We start from the raw sequence: 16,864 nt of genomic DNA, 5'->3' as shown, positions 1-16,864 counted from the left end.
TTGATGAGTAAAACCCCCAATTTTAATACATTTTAGAATAAAGCTGTAACGTGACAAAATGTGGAAAAGGTGAAAAAGTATGACTCACTAGATTACAGTGTGGTTCAATGGCAGCCATGCAGAGCTTGGTCTTCCTATAGTAGAACAAAGACAATGACTGTGAGCTCCCCATGAGCCAAATCACAACCAATATAGAGATCTGGTGGCTTCCTCATAATCCCTGCCACAAAACTGTCACTAAAACGTTTTAATTTACTCAACCTCATTAAAAAGCTGGCATCACACACAATTTAGAGACTAGGTAGAAGTTCAAAAAAAGTTAGTTTTTAAAAGTGTCATCTGAAATTAGAATATTGCACGTTGTTAACATCACGAGAGAAGTAGGATCATTTATAAGAAGTAGGGGAATTTATAATGCAATCAGTTTAAGAAGCCGACCACCTCTCTCTGCAGTGACTTTGAGAGGCCGGGCTAGGGGGTAGTTGACAGGGTCCTTACTGTACCGTTCACTCCCCAGTCATCTGCACTATATCTCACCATGACTGCGTCCCAAATGGAACCCTGTACCCTATATAGGCCTAGTGTGCTATATATGCTTGGGTCAAAAGTAGTGCACTTTATTGAGAGTAGGGTGCCATTTGGGCTGTAGACTACATTCCATCGTCCAGAATCCAGGTGGTAATACGGAGGAGTATCTTTTTACAAGACTCCTAATAGTTCACGAGTCTGTCGTTACCAGCTGCTTGTCTCTTCGTCCTTTACCTGAGTTAACAGCACTGTACTCTGCCTCTCACACAGACAGACATAGTGCTTAAGGTTTAGAGCATCAGCTAAAACTTTTACAGCGCCGCATAAATGCGTCAGGCCGGATGACATCCCTGTTAGCCATGATAGTGATGATGTGGAGGCAGGCCCTAGTTTATCTGCTGGGGATGTTGTCTTGGGCCCCTGCGTTTGAAGAAAAGGGGATCTGCCTGCCACTGAGATTGTAGCCTGTCCACCTTAGTTTTACAGGCCTACATCGGAGTGTATCGGGATGTTGCTGGGGATGTTCTTTATTGGGTTGTTGTCGGCCGTGATAGAAATAGGCCTACGGGATCTGCTGTTGCTGTCTGATGTTATAGCGTATCACTTTAGCAAGTAAGTGTTTGTTTTGTGTTGACATGCTTTTATTCAAAAGAGGGCTATGTTTTGGTACTTGTTGAAAATAGTGGGCTGTAGTGGATTCGTGGCAGCAGGGGAGTCAGTCAGAAGAAGTTGAGTGAGGTGTTTGTTTATTGATGGGTGTTTTCTGTGCTTTTGGTTGTGTGTGAGGACCTCTTGGCTGTCTGTCCGCCCCATTGCCCCCTCGCTGGCTGAGTAGTGTTTGAATAGTGCATGGCTCCGGCTTCCCAACTGACTACCTCACTCAGTCAGCACACAGACTGACAGCTCTCATCTTTCCTGATAAATGGCCTGTCTTGCTCTGCCTTTTCTATATATTTTATTATATTCCTCTCTTTCACGCACACACACACACACACACCACACACACACACACACACGTGATTTGGACTCAAATCTAAGCACTTGACTCTCCATCTGGAGAATGAAACGACACAATCTGTGTTGGGATTGTACAGTACATTATAAACATGGCCATATTTTTAAGGTATTTAGCATCCATTACTTTAACTTCACCCATAGGGATACAGTTGTTACTATACTTAAACGGGAGGTACACAATGTTACAAAGTACCGGCGTGGCCACAAGCGAAACTATACTAGAGCCAAAACCTATCCGGTGTGCGCTCATGAATAAACCATTATCTCCGTATTCTAAGGACTGGGATAGGACAGGAAGTGGTCTCAGGGAGAGAGAGAGTGTCTATGACATAATATAGTGTTTCCCCTAGGTGTATTCAGCAGCGGTGGAAATTTTACACCTCTCTTGTTGGCCGAGATTTCCAACCAATTTTTCACATTTTGTATGGGGCAGAGAATTATTTTGCTGTTTTTAAAGGTAATTTCCTGCAATTCTACACATTTTCCATGTCTTAGCTATGTGTGTTTATGCGATTCCAAGGGTTGAAGCCTGGCTGAGTCTCCCCCCCCGCCCCCCCCCCCTCTCTTTAGAAGAAATAGGCCTACAGTATATTCTATTTGTCATTAGTAGTCTGTACTGGGATTTTCATTTGACTTGGCCTGTGTCACCCTGTCCATGATACGCCTTTCCTCTGTTTCTCTTAGATTAGCCTCATAGCTCAGACACAATCACAATGCTGACTGATGTGCTTCACACTGTGCTTTCCCTCATAATCTCACACAGGGCTCTGAGACTTCTGATTTGATTTAGCTCTTAGTGCACTACTTTCAATCAGAGGGACCCATGTAGCGCAGTACTTTTGACCTAATCCCTATGCGTGAACAGAATGTAATTTTAGATTTTCCCAGTTTCGATTTTTCCAGCTGCGGCCATCTTTGTCAGTTTCGAGTAGTGTTTTAAAATGCAGCGAGCACAGAGGGTGTGTTCCATCATGTTCGGTAATATTCCTCCTGTGATGTATGGCTGCAGCAGGCAGATGCTCTCACACTGCTGGCCAGCTGGTGCCAGGTAAATGTCTGGCCTCCAGCCCTCCCAAACACAGAAGCCTTGCACGTATGGCCATGAGACCGGTTGTCTTTGGAGGTCATCAGCGCCGAGGAGAGAAAGTGTATAAGGCTGTGTACGACTCTCTCTCCCCACTGTGAGATTAATGTCAGTTACGATTGCACACTTCAGGAGGAAGGCGAGATTATTGGGACGCGACCATAGTGTTCTGTGGGCTGTGATTCACTATAGAGTCTATGTATGTTAGTAGAGACCCTGGAGATACAGAGAGGAAATATGGAACAATTGCTATGTCCTTTTATTTTACCCCGTTTTCTCTCCAATTTCGTGGTATCCAATTGGTACTTACAGTCTTGTCTCATCGCTGCAACTCCTGTATGGACTCGGGAGAGGCGAAGGTCGAGAGCCGTGCGTCCTCCGAAACCCAACCAAGCCGCACTGCTTCTTGACACAATGCCCACTTAACCCGGAAGCCAGCCACACCAATGTGTCGGAGGAAACACTGTACGCCTGGCGACCGTGTCAGCATGCACTGCACACGGCCCGCCACAGGAGTCGCTAGTGCGCGATGGGACAAGGACATCCCTGCCGGCCAAACCCTCCCCTTACCTAGACGACGCTGGGCCAATTGTGCACCGTCCCATGGGTCTCCCGGTCAGCTGCGACAGAGCCTGGACTCGAACCCAGAATCTCTAGTGGCATAGCTAGCACTGCGATGCAGTGCCTTAGATCTCTGCGCCACTCAGGAGGCCCTGAAAATGGTTTTGAATCTCAATGGGAATGAAAATAATAAATAAAAGGATAAATAGATGGAAAACGAACATGCTCAGAATGTTGTTTAGCCTAAGTGGCGATGGTATAAAAAGCATTAGTGATAGGCTATACAACGTATTAGTAATTGTATAAGTGGATACTTGATTTAACCAATGGACTAATCCAGGCCTTCCTGTTTAGAACATGCCAACATATTTCTCATTGCAATATCTGTCACTAACACAATAATCTATTGCGTTTGTTTTAGAACTGCCGGGCAAAGTAATTTGGAACTAATCAATATGTCTGCTGTGTTGTACCAATTTCATGCCAGCGCTCTGAACAAGAGTCGAGGTTAGGCCTAAGTCGGAGATGCTTCTGTTTTTACATGGGGGGGAGGTAGAGTGGGAGGGATGGAAAGATGGATGGAGAGGGGGAGGTGGTGTGGGGGAGGGGGAGAGGAAGCGGTGTTTTGCCTGCCGGTGTCATCTCATTTACACTCAAATCAGTTTCCCCCGCTCTCCTAACACGAGTGAGACAATGCACAATATGCAATTACACTGAAGAGATTCTTGTTGAATTTGGATTGGAATAGGCAAGCGGAATGTTAATGATACAGTCCTAAACTTTAGTTAGGCTGAAGCCAGGCTCGATGCGTTGCCATTTGTGAATTATGGCTGAATGACACCGGTGAAGGTCTTGAGTGCGTCCCAAATGGCACCCTAGTATTCCATTTTAGAGTGCACTACTTTTTACCATGGCTAATAGGGCTCTGGCTAAAAGTAGGGTACTGTATAGGGCTGGGGTCGGCAACAGTTGGCCTGCGGGCAAAACCGTCCCGCCAGTGATTTTATTTCGCTTTTTTGGGGGGAGGGGGAGCTTTTTGGTAAAAAAAAAAGACTAAAATCACCAGTTAATTCAGCCCAAAATTCGTTTAGTTTAGGAAATCTCAAGTATTTCCACGAATACAAAAAGAGACGTTATCGTGTGTCAATGTAAACAAGCTAGGAAATTATTATTTTAAAATAAAATCTATTTTTAGGTTAATTGTGTTCAATTTGCAGAGCGTAAATTATTTAAATTATGTTCCATCCACTCCAACAATAATCTTCTCACAGCTGAATCTAGTTGCAAATTATAGCAATACTGAGAATTCACTGCAATTCAATAGGATCTCAATATCTCTAAGGGCTCTCTGAGTTGAGAGATGGTTCAATGTCATATCTCTATCTAAAGGTTCCTATTGTTTAGTGCACAGACTAATGCAAACAATTGTAATTCTGTACCTCATGTGCATTCACTGCTATATACATGTATGTTCAAGGACTCTCATCAAGTGGAGAGAAATTGTTCATGGTCAGATTTCTTTAGGTTTCTGTAGAGTAGTTCACAAACCTTAGAACTATAAAGTTATGTACAGAGCAAAACTATTCAACTAGCAAGTCCCCAATCAATGTCATCCTTTTATTTTGCGATAGGAACGGTATCTAGCTCATTTGTGAATGTCCTGTTCTGAATATGTAAAGGTTCCTCAGCCAGTTTCCTCAGTCAGTCTTTTTGTTATGATAATACTCATCATATCTACAGTAATCAATGGGTAGAGTAGCCAGCATAGTTGTCCATGTTGTCAACAGGAAATGGAAATAAATACCTTTCCTCTTCAAAAAGGGGTGTTTTTATGCCCAATTTAGCATGGTCCACTCTCGCAGAGTTTGACGTATGCAGTAGACATATTGTGAAAGAATCCAGCGTTAAACCATTTCCTATATACAGTAATACACTGCTTTTGACCACCAGAGCACTAATGGGCCCTGGTCAAAAGTGCACGACGTAGGTTGCCAATTGGGACACAGCCAATGTGAAGAATCCAGCATAAACCATTTTTTTCGTGGTTTTATAGACCCAGTGGGAGCTCATCTTTCCCAATTTAAAAGTCCAATTTGCACCCCTCTGCGAGATTTATTCACATTAACGCTCGTGGTCCCCAGAACCCGGCCTCTTGACAATGTGGTGGGAAAACTCTTTAAACCCATCAAATTCTAATGTTATGGAAGTCAGAGACAGTGAGGAGAAGCTTTGGGTTTGGAATTCATTTCCTGGCACCCCAATGCCTGTATGTGTTGGATATCAGGGAATTTGGGAAAAATATACAGCAATTCAGAAATCTAGAGCGAACATATGTTTTGGGTTCATTTTCTGGCATCATGATCTCTGTAGGTGTTGGGAATTCTGAGTAATTGGGGGAAATAGGCTGTACAGTAAATATGCATGTCGCTGTCTTTCCAGGAAATGCATGTCACTGTCTTTCCAGGAAATATGTTTTCCCCCCCCGAAGCAAACATGATAAATGCATTAGGCTGATGCTGTAGGCTTATCTGTATCCTAAGGCTTCGTAGTGGAATATGGAATTGTTGACATTTGTGTACATTGAAAGGCAAAGAATCTCAGTGGTCTTGTATATTCTTTGAAAGTGTCATAATGTAATTCTCTGTCTGTTCCCCTTTCAGAGGAATTACGAAAGTTGAGCTGGTCTGGAATTCCACGCCAGGTTCGTCCAATCACGTGGAAGCTCCTTTCGGTAAGTAAGGGTGTTTTCACATATAGTCCTCTTTTAAAAGAACGATCTCAGTCGTCTTTAAAGGTGTTTTCACCCTTGGTCCCTTTCAGACAATTTTTGTGAACTCTGTCAATTTTTTGTGTAGTGTGAACAATCCAAAAGAACTCAGACCCCTCAAAAGAGAAGAGCCCCCGATGTGAACCGAACTGAGACCATCTCGAGAGGGGGGGTGGGGGGCTTAGCCTACCTAGGGTGCCTAATCAAATGTACATGTTAATAGGATTTTCTGATTACAATTATTATGTCTCATATTTTAACTAAATGCAATCTATTAGCTTCCACATTCATAAAAAGTGCCATTATTTACGCCGTTACCTAGCAACGCACTACTACTTTTACAGATTCACTTTCTCATCTGCCTAGCCGTGCAACTTATAACTTTATCTCCACTGTAAAAAGCATCTACACATTTGCAACATTGTTGCAATGTTGAAATTCGATCTTCACTGTGCTATAATAATGAACCTGTTGGGAGTCTGGACGAGACAGACACCTTTTCTCAGCCAGTCGAAAGCATGGAATATGCATAGATTTTATGGATATATATACAAAGAAATGTAAAAAGAAAACTGGTGAAATTAAATGCAGCTACTTTGCTATCTTTCCAGCTTCAGTCTAAAGTGATTGTGTTAGCTGTGTAGTTGGCTAGCAAGCAATGGGGGGGAAGAGCCTCCATATCAACCCTTTTTTTTGCCATAGCAACCTGTTCTGGAATGTCAACCAGCGCTCGGGTGGCTTTGCTTTACATTACATTTACATTTACATTTAAGTCATTTAGCAGACGCTCTTATCCAGAGCGACTTACAAATTGGTGCATTCACCTTATGATATCCAGTGGAACAACCACTTTACAATAGTGCATCTAAATCTTTTAAGGGGGGGGGGGGGGGTTAGAAGGATTACTTTATCCTATCCTAGGTATTCCTTAAAGAGGTGGGGTTTCAGGTGTCTCCGGAAGGTGGTGATTGACTCCGCTGTCCTGGCGTCGTGAGGGAGCTTGTTCCACCATTGGGGTGCCAGAGCAGCGAACAGTTTTGACTGGGCTGAGCGGGAACTGTGCTTCCTCAGAGGTAGGGGGGCCAGCAGGCCAGAGGTGGATGAACGCAGTGCCCTTGTTTGGGTGTAGGGCCTGATCAGAGCCTGAAGGTATGGAGGTGCCGTTCCCTTCACAGCTCCGTAGGCAGTCACCATGGTCTTGTAGCGGATGCAAGCTTCAACTGGAAGCCAGTGGATACCGCAGGGGCGGTCTTATGTTAGCCCTTGTCCTAGTGTCGAACTGGTAGCATATTGTTTTTATGTGTATGTGAATAACTCACGTCGGAGAGTTTGGTAAAGTTCAAGCATAATCCTTTACTCAGGAATAACATGTTACACAGGTCACAACATCCTAATCAGACACTCATAATGCACCTGTTTATATATCCTAAATAGGTGCCCCACTAGCGCCATCTCTGGGTTGGCATTATGCCCATTATCTTAACACCGTCCATGTGGAGGGGGGCGTAGGTTGGCACAGAGTTGGTTTTCGTAAATTGAACCACATACTGTATTTAAACACATCGGAACATTTATTAACAATGGACAACTAGCTCAGTTGTCAAAAATGATACATAGAAAACTCGATTACCTACTTAAATTAGTTAGGAAGGCAATAGTTTGAATTGTAAAGAAAAATAAGAGATCCGGGACCTCGGCGCGAACCCAACTAGCTAACGGTAGCCAGCTATCTTTTGAGGTTTTGCAGGAAACGCGCACGCCACAGTGATCCAAATTCATTTCGATACATATTGGTACAATATAGCGTTCCAGTTTAATAAACCGATGTGAAGGTACTGTAGCTAAATACCCACAGTATAACAGGTAGGTAGTTAGCGTAATATGCTAACTAATGTTACCGACCAGTGACACTGTGTGCAACGTACAGTAATCAACAACCTCCTGTCATTTCCAAAACAGAGCGCGTATTCTGATATGATTTTGTTGGTTCGTGTCTACAAAATCGAAATCTAACTTGCAAAATGTTTCCTTAATTCCAGTACAGTACATGAAAGTATATTTAAAATGTAAACAACTCACTTTCGCTTTACATGGCAGTCAGTACGAATAGAGCTAACGACCAGAAAATGGTTAACATTACGCTTGGACAACTAGTGTTAGTGAATGTAGCATCACATTGTGTTGAACAATTTATGGTTTGGGAAAGAATCTTGCTTTTTAATGCTAGTAACCTGTTGTATAAAAGCAATTCTACACTCGAGTCCATGTGTAATGACATTTTTACCGTGGCTGTTGTGGCCTCGTATTATTGCTTAATTAAATAATGCCGTAATTGAAAATGTAACACCCAATGTAGGCTACTGCCCCTTTAAGAGGTAGCATTGATTTTGTACCATATGTTGTGATTGTCACCAAATATGTTGTCTTCTCACACTATTCAAACCCCACAATCAAATAAACAGCTTATGAAGTTCTATTGATCACATATTGCAAAAATCTAATCAAAATCAAATCAAATGTATTTATATAGCCCTTCTTACATCAGCTGATATCTCCCAGCCTAAAACCCCAAACAGCAAGTAATGCAGGTGTAGAAGCACGGTGGCTAGGAAAAACTCCCTAGAAAGTCCAAAACCTAGGAAGAAACCTAGAGAGGAACCAGGCTATGAGGGGTGGCCAGTCCTCTTCTGGCTGTGCCAGGTGGAGATTATAACAGAACATGGCCAAGATGTTCAAATGTTCATAAATGACCAGCATGGTCAAATAATAATAATCACAGTAGTTGTCGAGGGTGCAACAAGTCAGCAACTCAAGAGTAAATGTCAGTTGGCATTTCATAGCCGATCTTTGAGAGTATCTCTACCGCTCCTGCTGTCTCTTGAGAGTTGAAAACAGCAGGTCTGGGACAGGGAGCACGTCCAGTGAACAGGTCAGGGTTCCATAGCCGCAGGCAGAACAGTTGAAACTGGAGCAGCAGCTCGGCGAGGTGGACTGGGGACAGCAAGGAGTCATCATGCCAGGTAGTCCTGAAGCATGGTCCTAGGGCTCAGGTCCTCCGAGAAAGAAAGAGAGAAAGAGAGAATTAGAGAGAGCATACTTGAATTCACACAGGACACCGGATAAGACAGGAGAAATTATCTGAACATTGTGTCAGTACAAAACTCCACAGATATTTTGGAATTTCTGTGCATTCATGACAATCGCTAATCAATTTTCAAAAACGGCACATGTTTCTTCTGTGAACCTGAACATCATCGTCTCTCTTTTGTGGCACCAATGTGAGGGGTTATGGCAGGGGAAACGGTGTTGCAATAGTCGAGTCGAGAATAATGACGAGAGAACGTGTGGAGCTTTGTGTTCACATTCAGGGGCTCTTTTGAGTTCCTTTGGAGTGTTCACAAATTGTCTGAAAGGCACCATGTGTGAAAACACCCTAAAACCATCTTGTCAGTTTTCTCCCAGGCGCTCGCTCTCTCTTGCGCTCGCTCTCTCTTGCGCTCGCTCTCTCTTGCGCTCGCTCTCTCTTGCGCTCGCTCTCTCTTGCGCTCTCTCTCTCTTGCGCTCTCTCTCTCTTGCGCTCGCTCTCTCTCGCATGCGCTCTTTCTTCTCTCTCTCTCGCACGCGCTCTTTCTTCTCTCTCTCTCGCACGCGCTCTTTCTTCTCTCTCTCTCGCACGCTCTCTTTCTTCTCTCTCTCTCACGCTCTCTTTCTTCTCTCTCTCTCGCACGCGCTCTTTCTTCTCTCTCTCTCGCACGCTCTCTTTCTTCTCTCTCTCTCGCACGCTCTCTTTCTTCTCTCTCTCTCGCACGCTCTCTTTCTTCTCTCTCTCTCGCACGCTCTCTTTCTTCTCTCTCTCTCGCACGCTCTCTTTCTTCTCTCTCTCTCGCACGCTCTCTTTCTTCTCTCTCTCTCGCACGCTCTCTCTCGCACGCTCTCTCCTCTGTCTCTCTCGCGCGCTCTCTCCTCTGTCTCTCTCGCGCGCTCTCTCCTCTCTCTCTCTCGCGCGCTCTCTCCTCTCTCTCTCTCTCTCGCGCGCTCTCTCCTCTCTCTCTCTCTCTCGCGCGCTCTCTCCTCTCTCTCTCTCTCTCGCGCGCTCTCTCCTCTCTCTCTCTCTCTCGCGCGCTCTCTCCTCTCTCTCTCTCTCTCGCGCGCTCTCTCCTCTGTCTCTCTCGCGCGCTCTCTCCTCTGTCTCTCTCGCGCGCTCTCTCCTCTGTCTCTCTCGCGCGCTCTCTCCTCTGTCTCTCTCGCGCGCTCTCTCCTCTGTCTCTCTCGCGCGCTCTCTCCTCTGTCTCTCTCGCGCGCTCTCTCCTCTGTCTCTCTCGCGCGCTCTCTCCTCTGTCTCTCTCGCGCGCTCTCTCCTCTGTCTCTCTCGCGCGCTCTCTCCTCTGTCTCTCTCACGCGCTCTCTCCTCTGTCTCTCTCACGTGCTCTCTCCTCTGTCTCTCCTCTCTCTCTCCTCTCTGTCTCTCGCACACTCTCTCTCTTTGTCTGTCTCTCTCCCTGTGATTCATGGAGATGAATAATGCTCTTTACCTCCATTTAGAAATTAATTGCCAGGCACACATAATGTATTCACGATACAGAATGTTTACTCATTAAGCTATTGTTGCAGTTTACAGTGACCCAACTAGTGAGTGACTTCAGTCTGGTGATCACTTCAGTTTGTGGAGCATTACTTTGAGTGGTGTGACTTTCACATTAATTGCTGTGTGTTAATGTCCCACAGACAATAGCTCATTAAATTGCCTAGGGGTACGGAAAATATTTTGTTGTCAACGCAAATTAGTGTCAGAGGTCCCCAGCTCTGTCTGAGGGGCTGAGATGCAGTGGTGTAAAGTACTTTAGTAAAAATACTTTAAAGTATTACATAAGTTGTTTTTTGGGGTGTCTGTACTTTACTATTTCTTTTTCACAATTTTTACTTTTACTTCAACACATTCCTACAGAAAATAATGTACTTTTTACTTCATACATTTTCCCTTACACCCAAAAGTACTCATTACATTTCGAATGCTTAGCAGGATAGGAAATGGTGTTTATTAGAAACTTTAGGGAAGTAATTGGCTACAGTACATTGCACTCTATCTGGGCTTTGCCTCTAAATGGAATCACCTATTCTTTTGCTGATGATGGTAGCACATCGATACAATATGGCTATCAGATTCAGATTAGTCATCAATACCCGAATCCAATATCACCCTCTCAGGTTGTGCTGTTGGCTCTCAACAGCTTGGTTTTCTTGGATATTTGATAGGTTTCCTTAGACCCCCAGACTTGTCCCACCAAATTTTTAATATAGGCCTATACTGCGCAACAGACACATGAGAGATGCAAGTGTTTGTGGTTTGAAAAAAAATGGAAAGGGAGGAGACAGAAAGAGATGCCAAATCCCTGCAACATGCCATCCCTATCCTCCCCTAAAGGATCCTGGGATATCTGAACACTCCCCTGACCTTTAAATCCTCCCTGTCAAGATGCAGTCTGCGATAGACAGGAGAGGCTCTGAGAATCTATTCTCCACCCTCTACCGCTATTCCATAAACTTGGAGCCACATAATAAAACTTCACTCTCGGCGCGTCCCCTGTGACCTTCTCTGCTCCCGACCGTGCCGTGGATATTCAATTTATTCCTTTCCAGAGGCTGGTTAGTGCTAGCTGTATTACCTCCTCTGAAAGAGACAATCCGGCATTCTAGGTTGTTAATACATTTTAATGCTGCATCACCACCCATACTATCCCCCCCAGTTGCATTTTAACAACTGACTGCACAAATTATACATAACTGTCTCAATCATTATTAGGAAACGGAGGTAATTATAAGGTAAGAGAACAGTGAATGAGCCTTTTTATATTCTCATCGTTCTACCTCTCCCTGGGTGATATCTCTATACGCTACAGTTATGTTTAGACTCGTTTCTGTCTGTCTGTACCATAAGACACAGAGAGAACTTAAGCTTCCGGCTCTGTGAAAAATAATAAGTGTTTCTGGAATAATGAATAAGAAGCTTTTAAAGAAGAATCGTCCACTTGGGTTCCAGTGCCTGGAGGGAGTCAATTAAGTGGATTTTCGGTGATAAAAATGGCTAAGCCGCCTGTGGCAATGTGTACACTTCCCTAATGGTGCGGAATTTGTAAATGTTAAGTGCTGGTAAAGTAGCAGCTAACTGGCTTTGTGGTATTGATGTGGCTGCAAGGCCAGATGTGATATATAGCCTAGTTTAGGCCCCATAGTCAGCACAGCATGTTAGCAGTAGCATATAGGCCTATGGGTCATTCTATATCAAATCGAGGGCCTTTTTCCAAAGCCATTTTTTTATTCATTGATTTTCATATGCAATGACCCATGTAGAAACTGTATATAGAAAATCATATCTCTGCACTCAAAACAACTCAGTGCCACTAAACCAGAAAAGTAGCAGCTATAACCAGCTTAACTTTATGACCTTTGAGATGCATACCATTTTTGAGTCATTTAGTGTCTTGCTTGGGTGGGGCGAGAGTCACCATGCCATTGAGTACTTCTCCCTACAGGCCAGGACTATGTCCCATTTCAGGCTACAGGAAGCCCTGGTGCCTCAGTGTTTGCCATGCTGAGACTGGCACACTGATGATGGAGGTGCCAATGAAGTACAGGGTAGATAGAAAGGTGCTATCACCTGCTATCACGGCCCGTGTGTCTGATCGGTCTCTGGTGAGGGACAAACACCAGTGATTTTTATGTAGAAAGACTGAGAAACTCAGTTCAGGTGGCTTTTTGAAAGGACCTTCGACTGCAAAATGAATGAAAATAAAATTGTACTTGCACCATCTGAAATATAATTTCCACCTCCAGAAATGAGCCTAACATATTGATAAAATGATTTGGTACAACATGGTCCATATTATCAGGTATGCTATTAGCAATAATCACGATCATCTGTAGCCCAACTGATGCAGCATAGTGGCTATAAATAAATAAGCTGAAGCATGGGGTTGCCTATTTGCATTTACCCTATTGGGCTAATCATTAGCTAGATCCGAAATGTAATATTTTAACTAGTTAGCATCCTATTTATGAACTTTATGTCCCAAACAAACTTGCATAAACACAGTGAATATAACCTAACAGGTAGGCCTACATTAACTTGGTAACCAGCCACCTGGGATAACATGCCCCCTGCCTGTACTTCTCACAGAAACCATCACAATTTTATCCCCCAACACTTTCCCTGGTTGCCACTCAACTAAAGTAAAAAAACAAAAATAATCTCCAATTAAAATGATTTTGACGTAGGATGGCCATATCTAGTTCACCTGTCTCACCTTCATCTGCCTATGGCTGGCTCATCTGTCATCCTGACTCAGACCCAGAGCTAGAGCTCCACTCAATCACTCCACATCGATGCACGCTATTGAACCCCCTGTGTGATGAGGGTTGGTATGTGTGTTTCTGTCTGTGCTCTTGTTTGTGTATCTGTGATTTTGACATAAGAATTAAAACAGCAGGGAATCATCTTTAAACAAGAGCGATGACTCGTCAGACCTCTGTGGGAGCAGAGGGGGCTGCCGTCACCGTTTGAGGCGCTGTTGTTTTCCTGCAAAATCAATTCTCTTGATCCTGCTGACTTCTCACAACCTCTTGCGCACACACACACACACACACACACACACACACACACACACACACACACACACACACACACACACACACACACACACACACACACACACACACACCTGTTCAGACTTCAGCAACCCTCTCTACTAAGTAGATTTTTTTTTTTTTGTCAGTTCTTCGCTAGAAAATAAAGATTTCATTTAATCCCTAAATTGATTCCAATGGCTTCTTTTTTCTGAGGGAGAGCGGTGGGAGAACAGATTGTGTTTGTGTCAGGTGCCAGCCCATGGATTCACAGAGCGATTAGTGGAGAAAGGAATCGCCAGCAAGTTAAAGGGATCTTTAGATGTATCTCGGCTGGCCAGCTGTAATACTGTCAGCACCTCATAGTTTTACTCTCTCCTCTTTAAAAACTTTCACAAGGGCCCGGCTATTGATTCTTCTAAGTTTCACAAGTACAGATGCAGTCAAATATATTGGCACCCTTGAATTATTCACGATTTCTTTTAAGTTGAAAAAAACTTTGTTTGCACGTGAATTTGTTTGACTTACAACTGCACAGGACCTAAGAGAACTGGAATTGAGATTTTTCACTTTAAAGTAAAAAATGGCTAAGACTATATTGTTGAATATTCATATTAAGTTGGTTGGAGGCAATGATTGTCATTTGCTGTGTAATTTATCTCACCTGGTAAGTTGCAGGTGCCTACATGATTAAAAATAGCTATTCAACCAGTTTTGAAAAGATTAAACAGACCATTCTACTCCATTGCACTTCATAGTAAAGTGCAACTGTGCCAATATATTTGATTGCATCTGTAAGTGTGGCGGATGGGTGGTAGTTTTGTTGAAGTTAGTTAGAATGCTCAGTCACTGCGATTCAAACGAATCCCAGAGTGGACTACAGTATCATGCACGAACCAGGGGTTGGAACCTGAATTACAGAACCACCTTTTTCGTTTTGTTTCATTGTGGCTACCAGCAAAATAAAGGTCTGAACCGGTTCCAGCCCCCAAAAAGTACCGGTTTATATCGTCCCTTTTTTAAAAGTATTATTTTACTTTTTACATTTAGCTCATTAAATTACTTAACCAATCAGTGCGGATAGAGCAGGCATGCTAGTTGTTTACATTCGTGATGCACAGACAAGTGTAGCCTATGGCGCACGATGCGACCTGTGCAGAGCAACACCAGAATTAAAAAGCATCTTACCTTTTTGTAGTTGATGTGAAAGTCCGATTTGAAACGTGATAACTACAGTAGGCCTATAGTATCCTTAACTAGCATTGTAAATGATAATCCATTCTCCTCTAGCTAATTAAAAATCTCTCTCCCTATCTTCTTCTGAATCAAGCTTGTAACGTCAATACAGCAGCCTATGCTTCAGAGGGGCGAGGGGCAGGTAACCTAAACATGCACATGTCAAGATTTTCAGCTTGCAGGCAGACACTGGAATACGTTTTTGAGTGACAGAGTGAGGGCTTTGCATAGGTGCTTTGTTGCATTTTGTGGGCCTGGAACGTAAAATAACGTAAAAAACCTTGATAAAGTGCAGCGCCTCCCTCTGCTGTGTGTGTGTGTGTGTGTGTGTGTGTGTGTGTGTGTGTGTGTGTGTGTGTGTGTGTGTGTGTGTGTGTGTGTGTTCTCCCTTGTTGACCCTCAGTTCACCCTCCATTAACCTTGGTGGAGGAAACTTTCTCTTCCCTTTATTATGTAAAGTCGGCAACAGCTGGGGAGACAGAGCACAGTGCTCCAGCTCATCTCACAGCCTTATCTATTCTTCTCACAACATCCTCTCCAAAAATAACACCTACAAGGCTATGTACAAACACTCACAAAATAAAAAAAGAGCACAAAATTCACACTTCATAGTTCGAAAAGACAGTTTGATGAAGATTTACTTGGATTTGACCCCTCTCCTCTCCCATCTTCACTAATGGGGTTACACGGTAGGATTAGGGGTCGGTTTTTAATTGGACAGGAGGACACCTCATTTTAGGAATGACACTTTCATTTACCTAACTGTGGTTTGTGTGCCTGCCTGGCTGTAGAGCACATCTGCTCACAACTATGACAGTCCTGACTCCAAAGGAAGAGGCAATCCTCCTGAATCTGCTTGGAACTGACAGCTCGCGCTGAGCAAGATTTTATTACTGTTGACATAGGTGAAGAGGAGAAAATTATAATATTTTATGTGCTCTCTACTGTATCCAGCAAACACCTGCCCAACTCCACATTACTATAACCAGTGTGTGACTCACTCAAACTGTGCTTGTACTGTATGACGGAGGGGTTTCAAACTTTCGAAGGACTCACTCCTTTTGACTCGCTCCTATTCATGTTCTGACTCATCCACTGCTGGAAAGTCCAACATGTTCCATCAATAAAGTAACCCATTTCTCCTCTCTCGATTCTTGAATCAAACTTCCACTCACATCCTGATTTAATGGAGTTTTCAAAATGATTTGACCCCACCCAACCTAGTTATCCACTGCATATCTCACAGCAGTAGCACTCAGATAATACTTCCGAGTTTCTTCAAATACTTGACCTTCCTCTATCACCAACAATAGAATACCAACCCTCACCCCCTCCCTTTACAGTACATTATCAAGTCAGTGTGATTACATGGATATATGGTAATGGCCCTTACAGCCAGTGCTCAGGGGGCTGCCTGGCACACATACGTCTTGTTAGAGCCATTTTGTTGGGCCATGGGAGTGAAGAATGGGCACAAGCCTCAACTGCTCCAGAGATGAATGGTTTTCTGGTGCTGTAGATTTCCAGGCACTCAATTACTGAATCACTATAGGCCTAGTCTACACCACCAGGACTTGTCTTTTCTGTCCCAGACATATGGTGTATACTGTAGCTAGATACATTCTCACTGGAGGAGAGGGAGAAGTGTGTGTGTGTGTGAGGCTCTGTAATCCGAAGGTTAGCAATGCTAAGAAGTACATTTAAAAATCCATAGAGAATGAGAACTAAATGCTAACGAGTGCATTGCAAACATTTTTTACAGTCTCTGAACTAAACCATACAAGTATACAAGCAAGTAAAAAAAGTTAGAAATCTAAGACAGCAAGGCTCTTGATCGAGCAGGGGTTTCTCTGCAGGGGTTTCTCTGCTGTTACCAAGTGAAGCTTGATTTTGGAAGAATCTAACCATTTAGCTAGATAGATAGCTAACTAGCTAGTACATTGTCAAATCAAATGCACAACTGCAGAGCTTTTAGCACATTTTAGTGCAAACTTGAACGTTGTGAAAATTCTGTGCGACTTCTGGCGCACCTTTACTGTGAACGCTGACAG

At 43.6% G+C, this 16,864-nt stretch overlaps 1 protein-coding gene across 2 annotated transcripts in view; it reads left to right on the top strand.

Annotated features, from left to right (window-relative positions):
- Window positions 1–16,864, top strand: part of LOC106609109 (TBC1 domain family member 22B) — a 186,020-nt gene that overhangs the window by 20,971 nt on the left and 148,185 nt on the right. For both annotated transcript variants that reach the window (XM_014207531.3, XM_014207530.3), the window contains exon 6: window positions 5,851–5,921. In XM_014207531.3, coding sequence (XP_014063006.1) covers window positions 5,851–5,921 — 71 coding nt within the window. The remainder of the gene's footprint in view (window positions 1–5,850; window positions 5,922–16,864) is intronic.

This window comes from Salmo salar, chromosome 07 (assembly GCF_965601325.2).
Source record: "Salmo salar chromosome 07, fSalSal1, whole genome shotgun sequence".
Classification (NCBI taxonomy): domain Eukaryota; kingdom Metazoa; phylum Chordata; class Actinopteri; order Salmoniformes; family Salmonidae; genus Salmo; species Salmo salar.
This window is presented reverse-complemented; position numbering and strand designations above follow the sequence as displayed.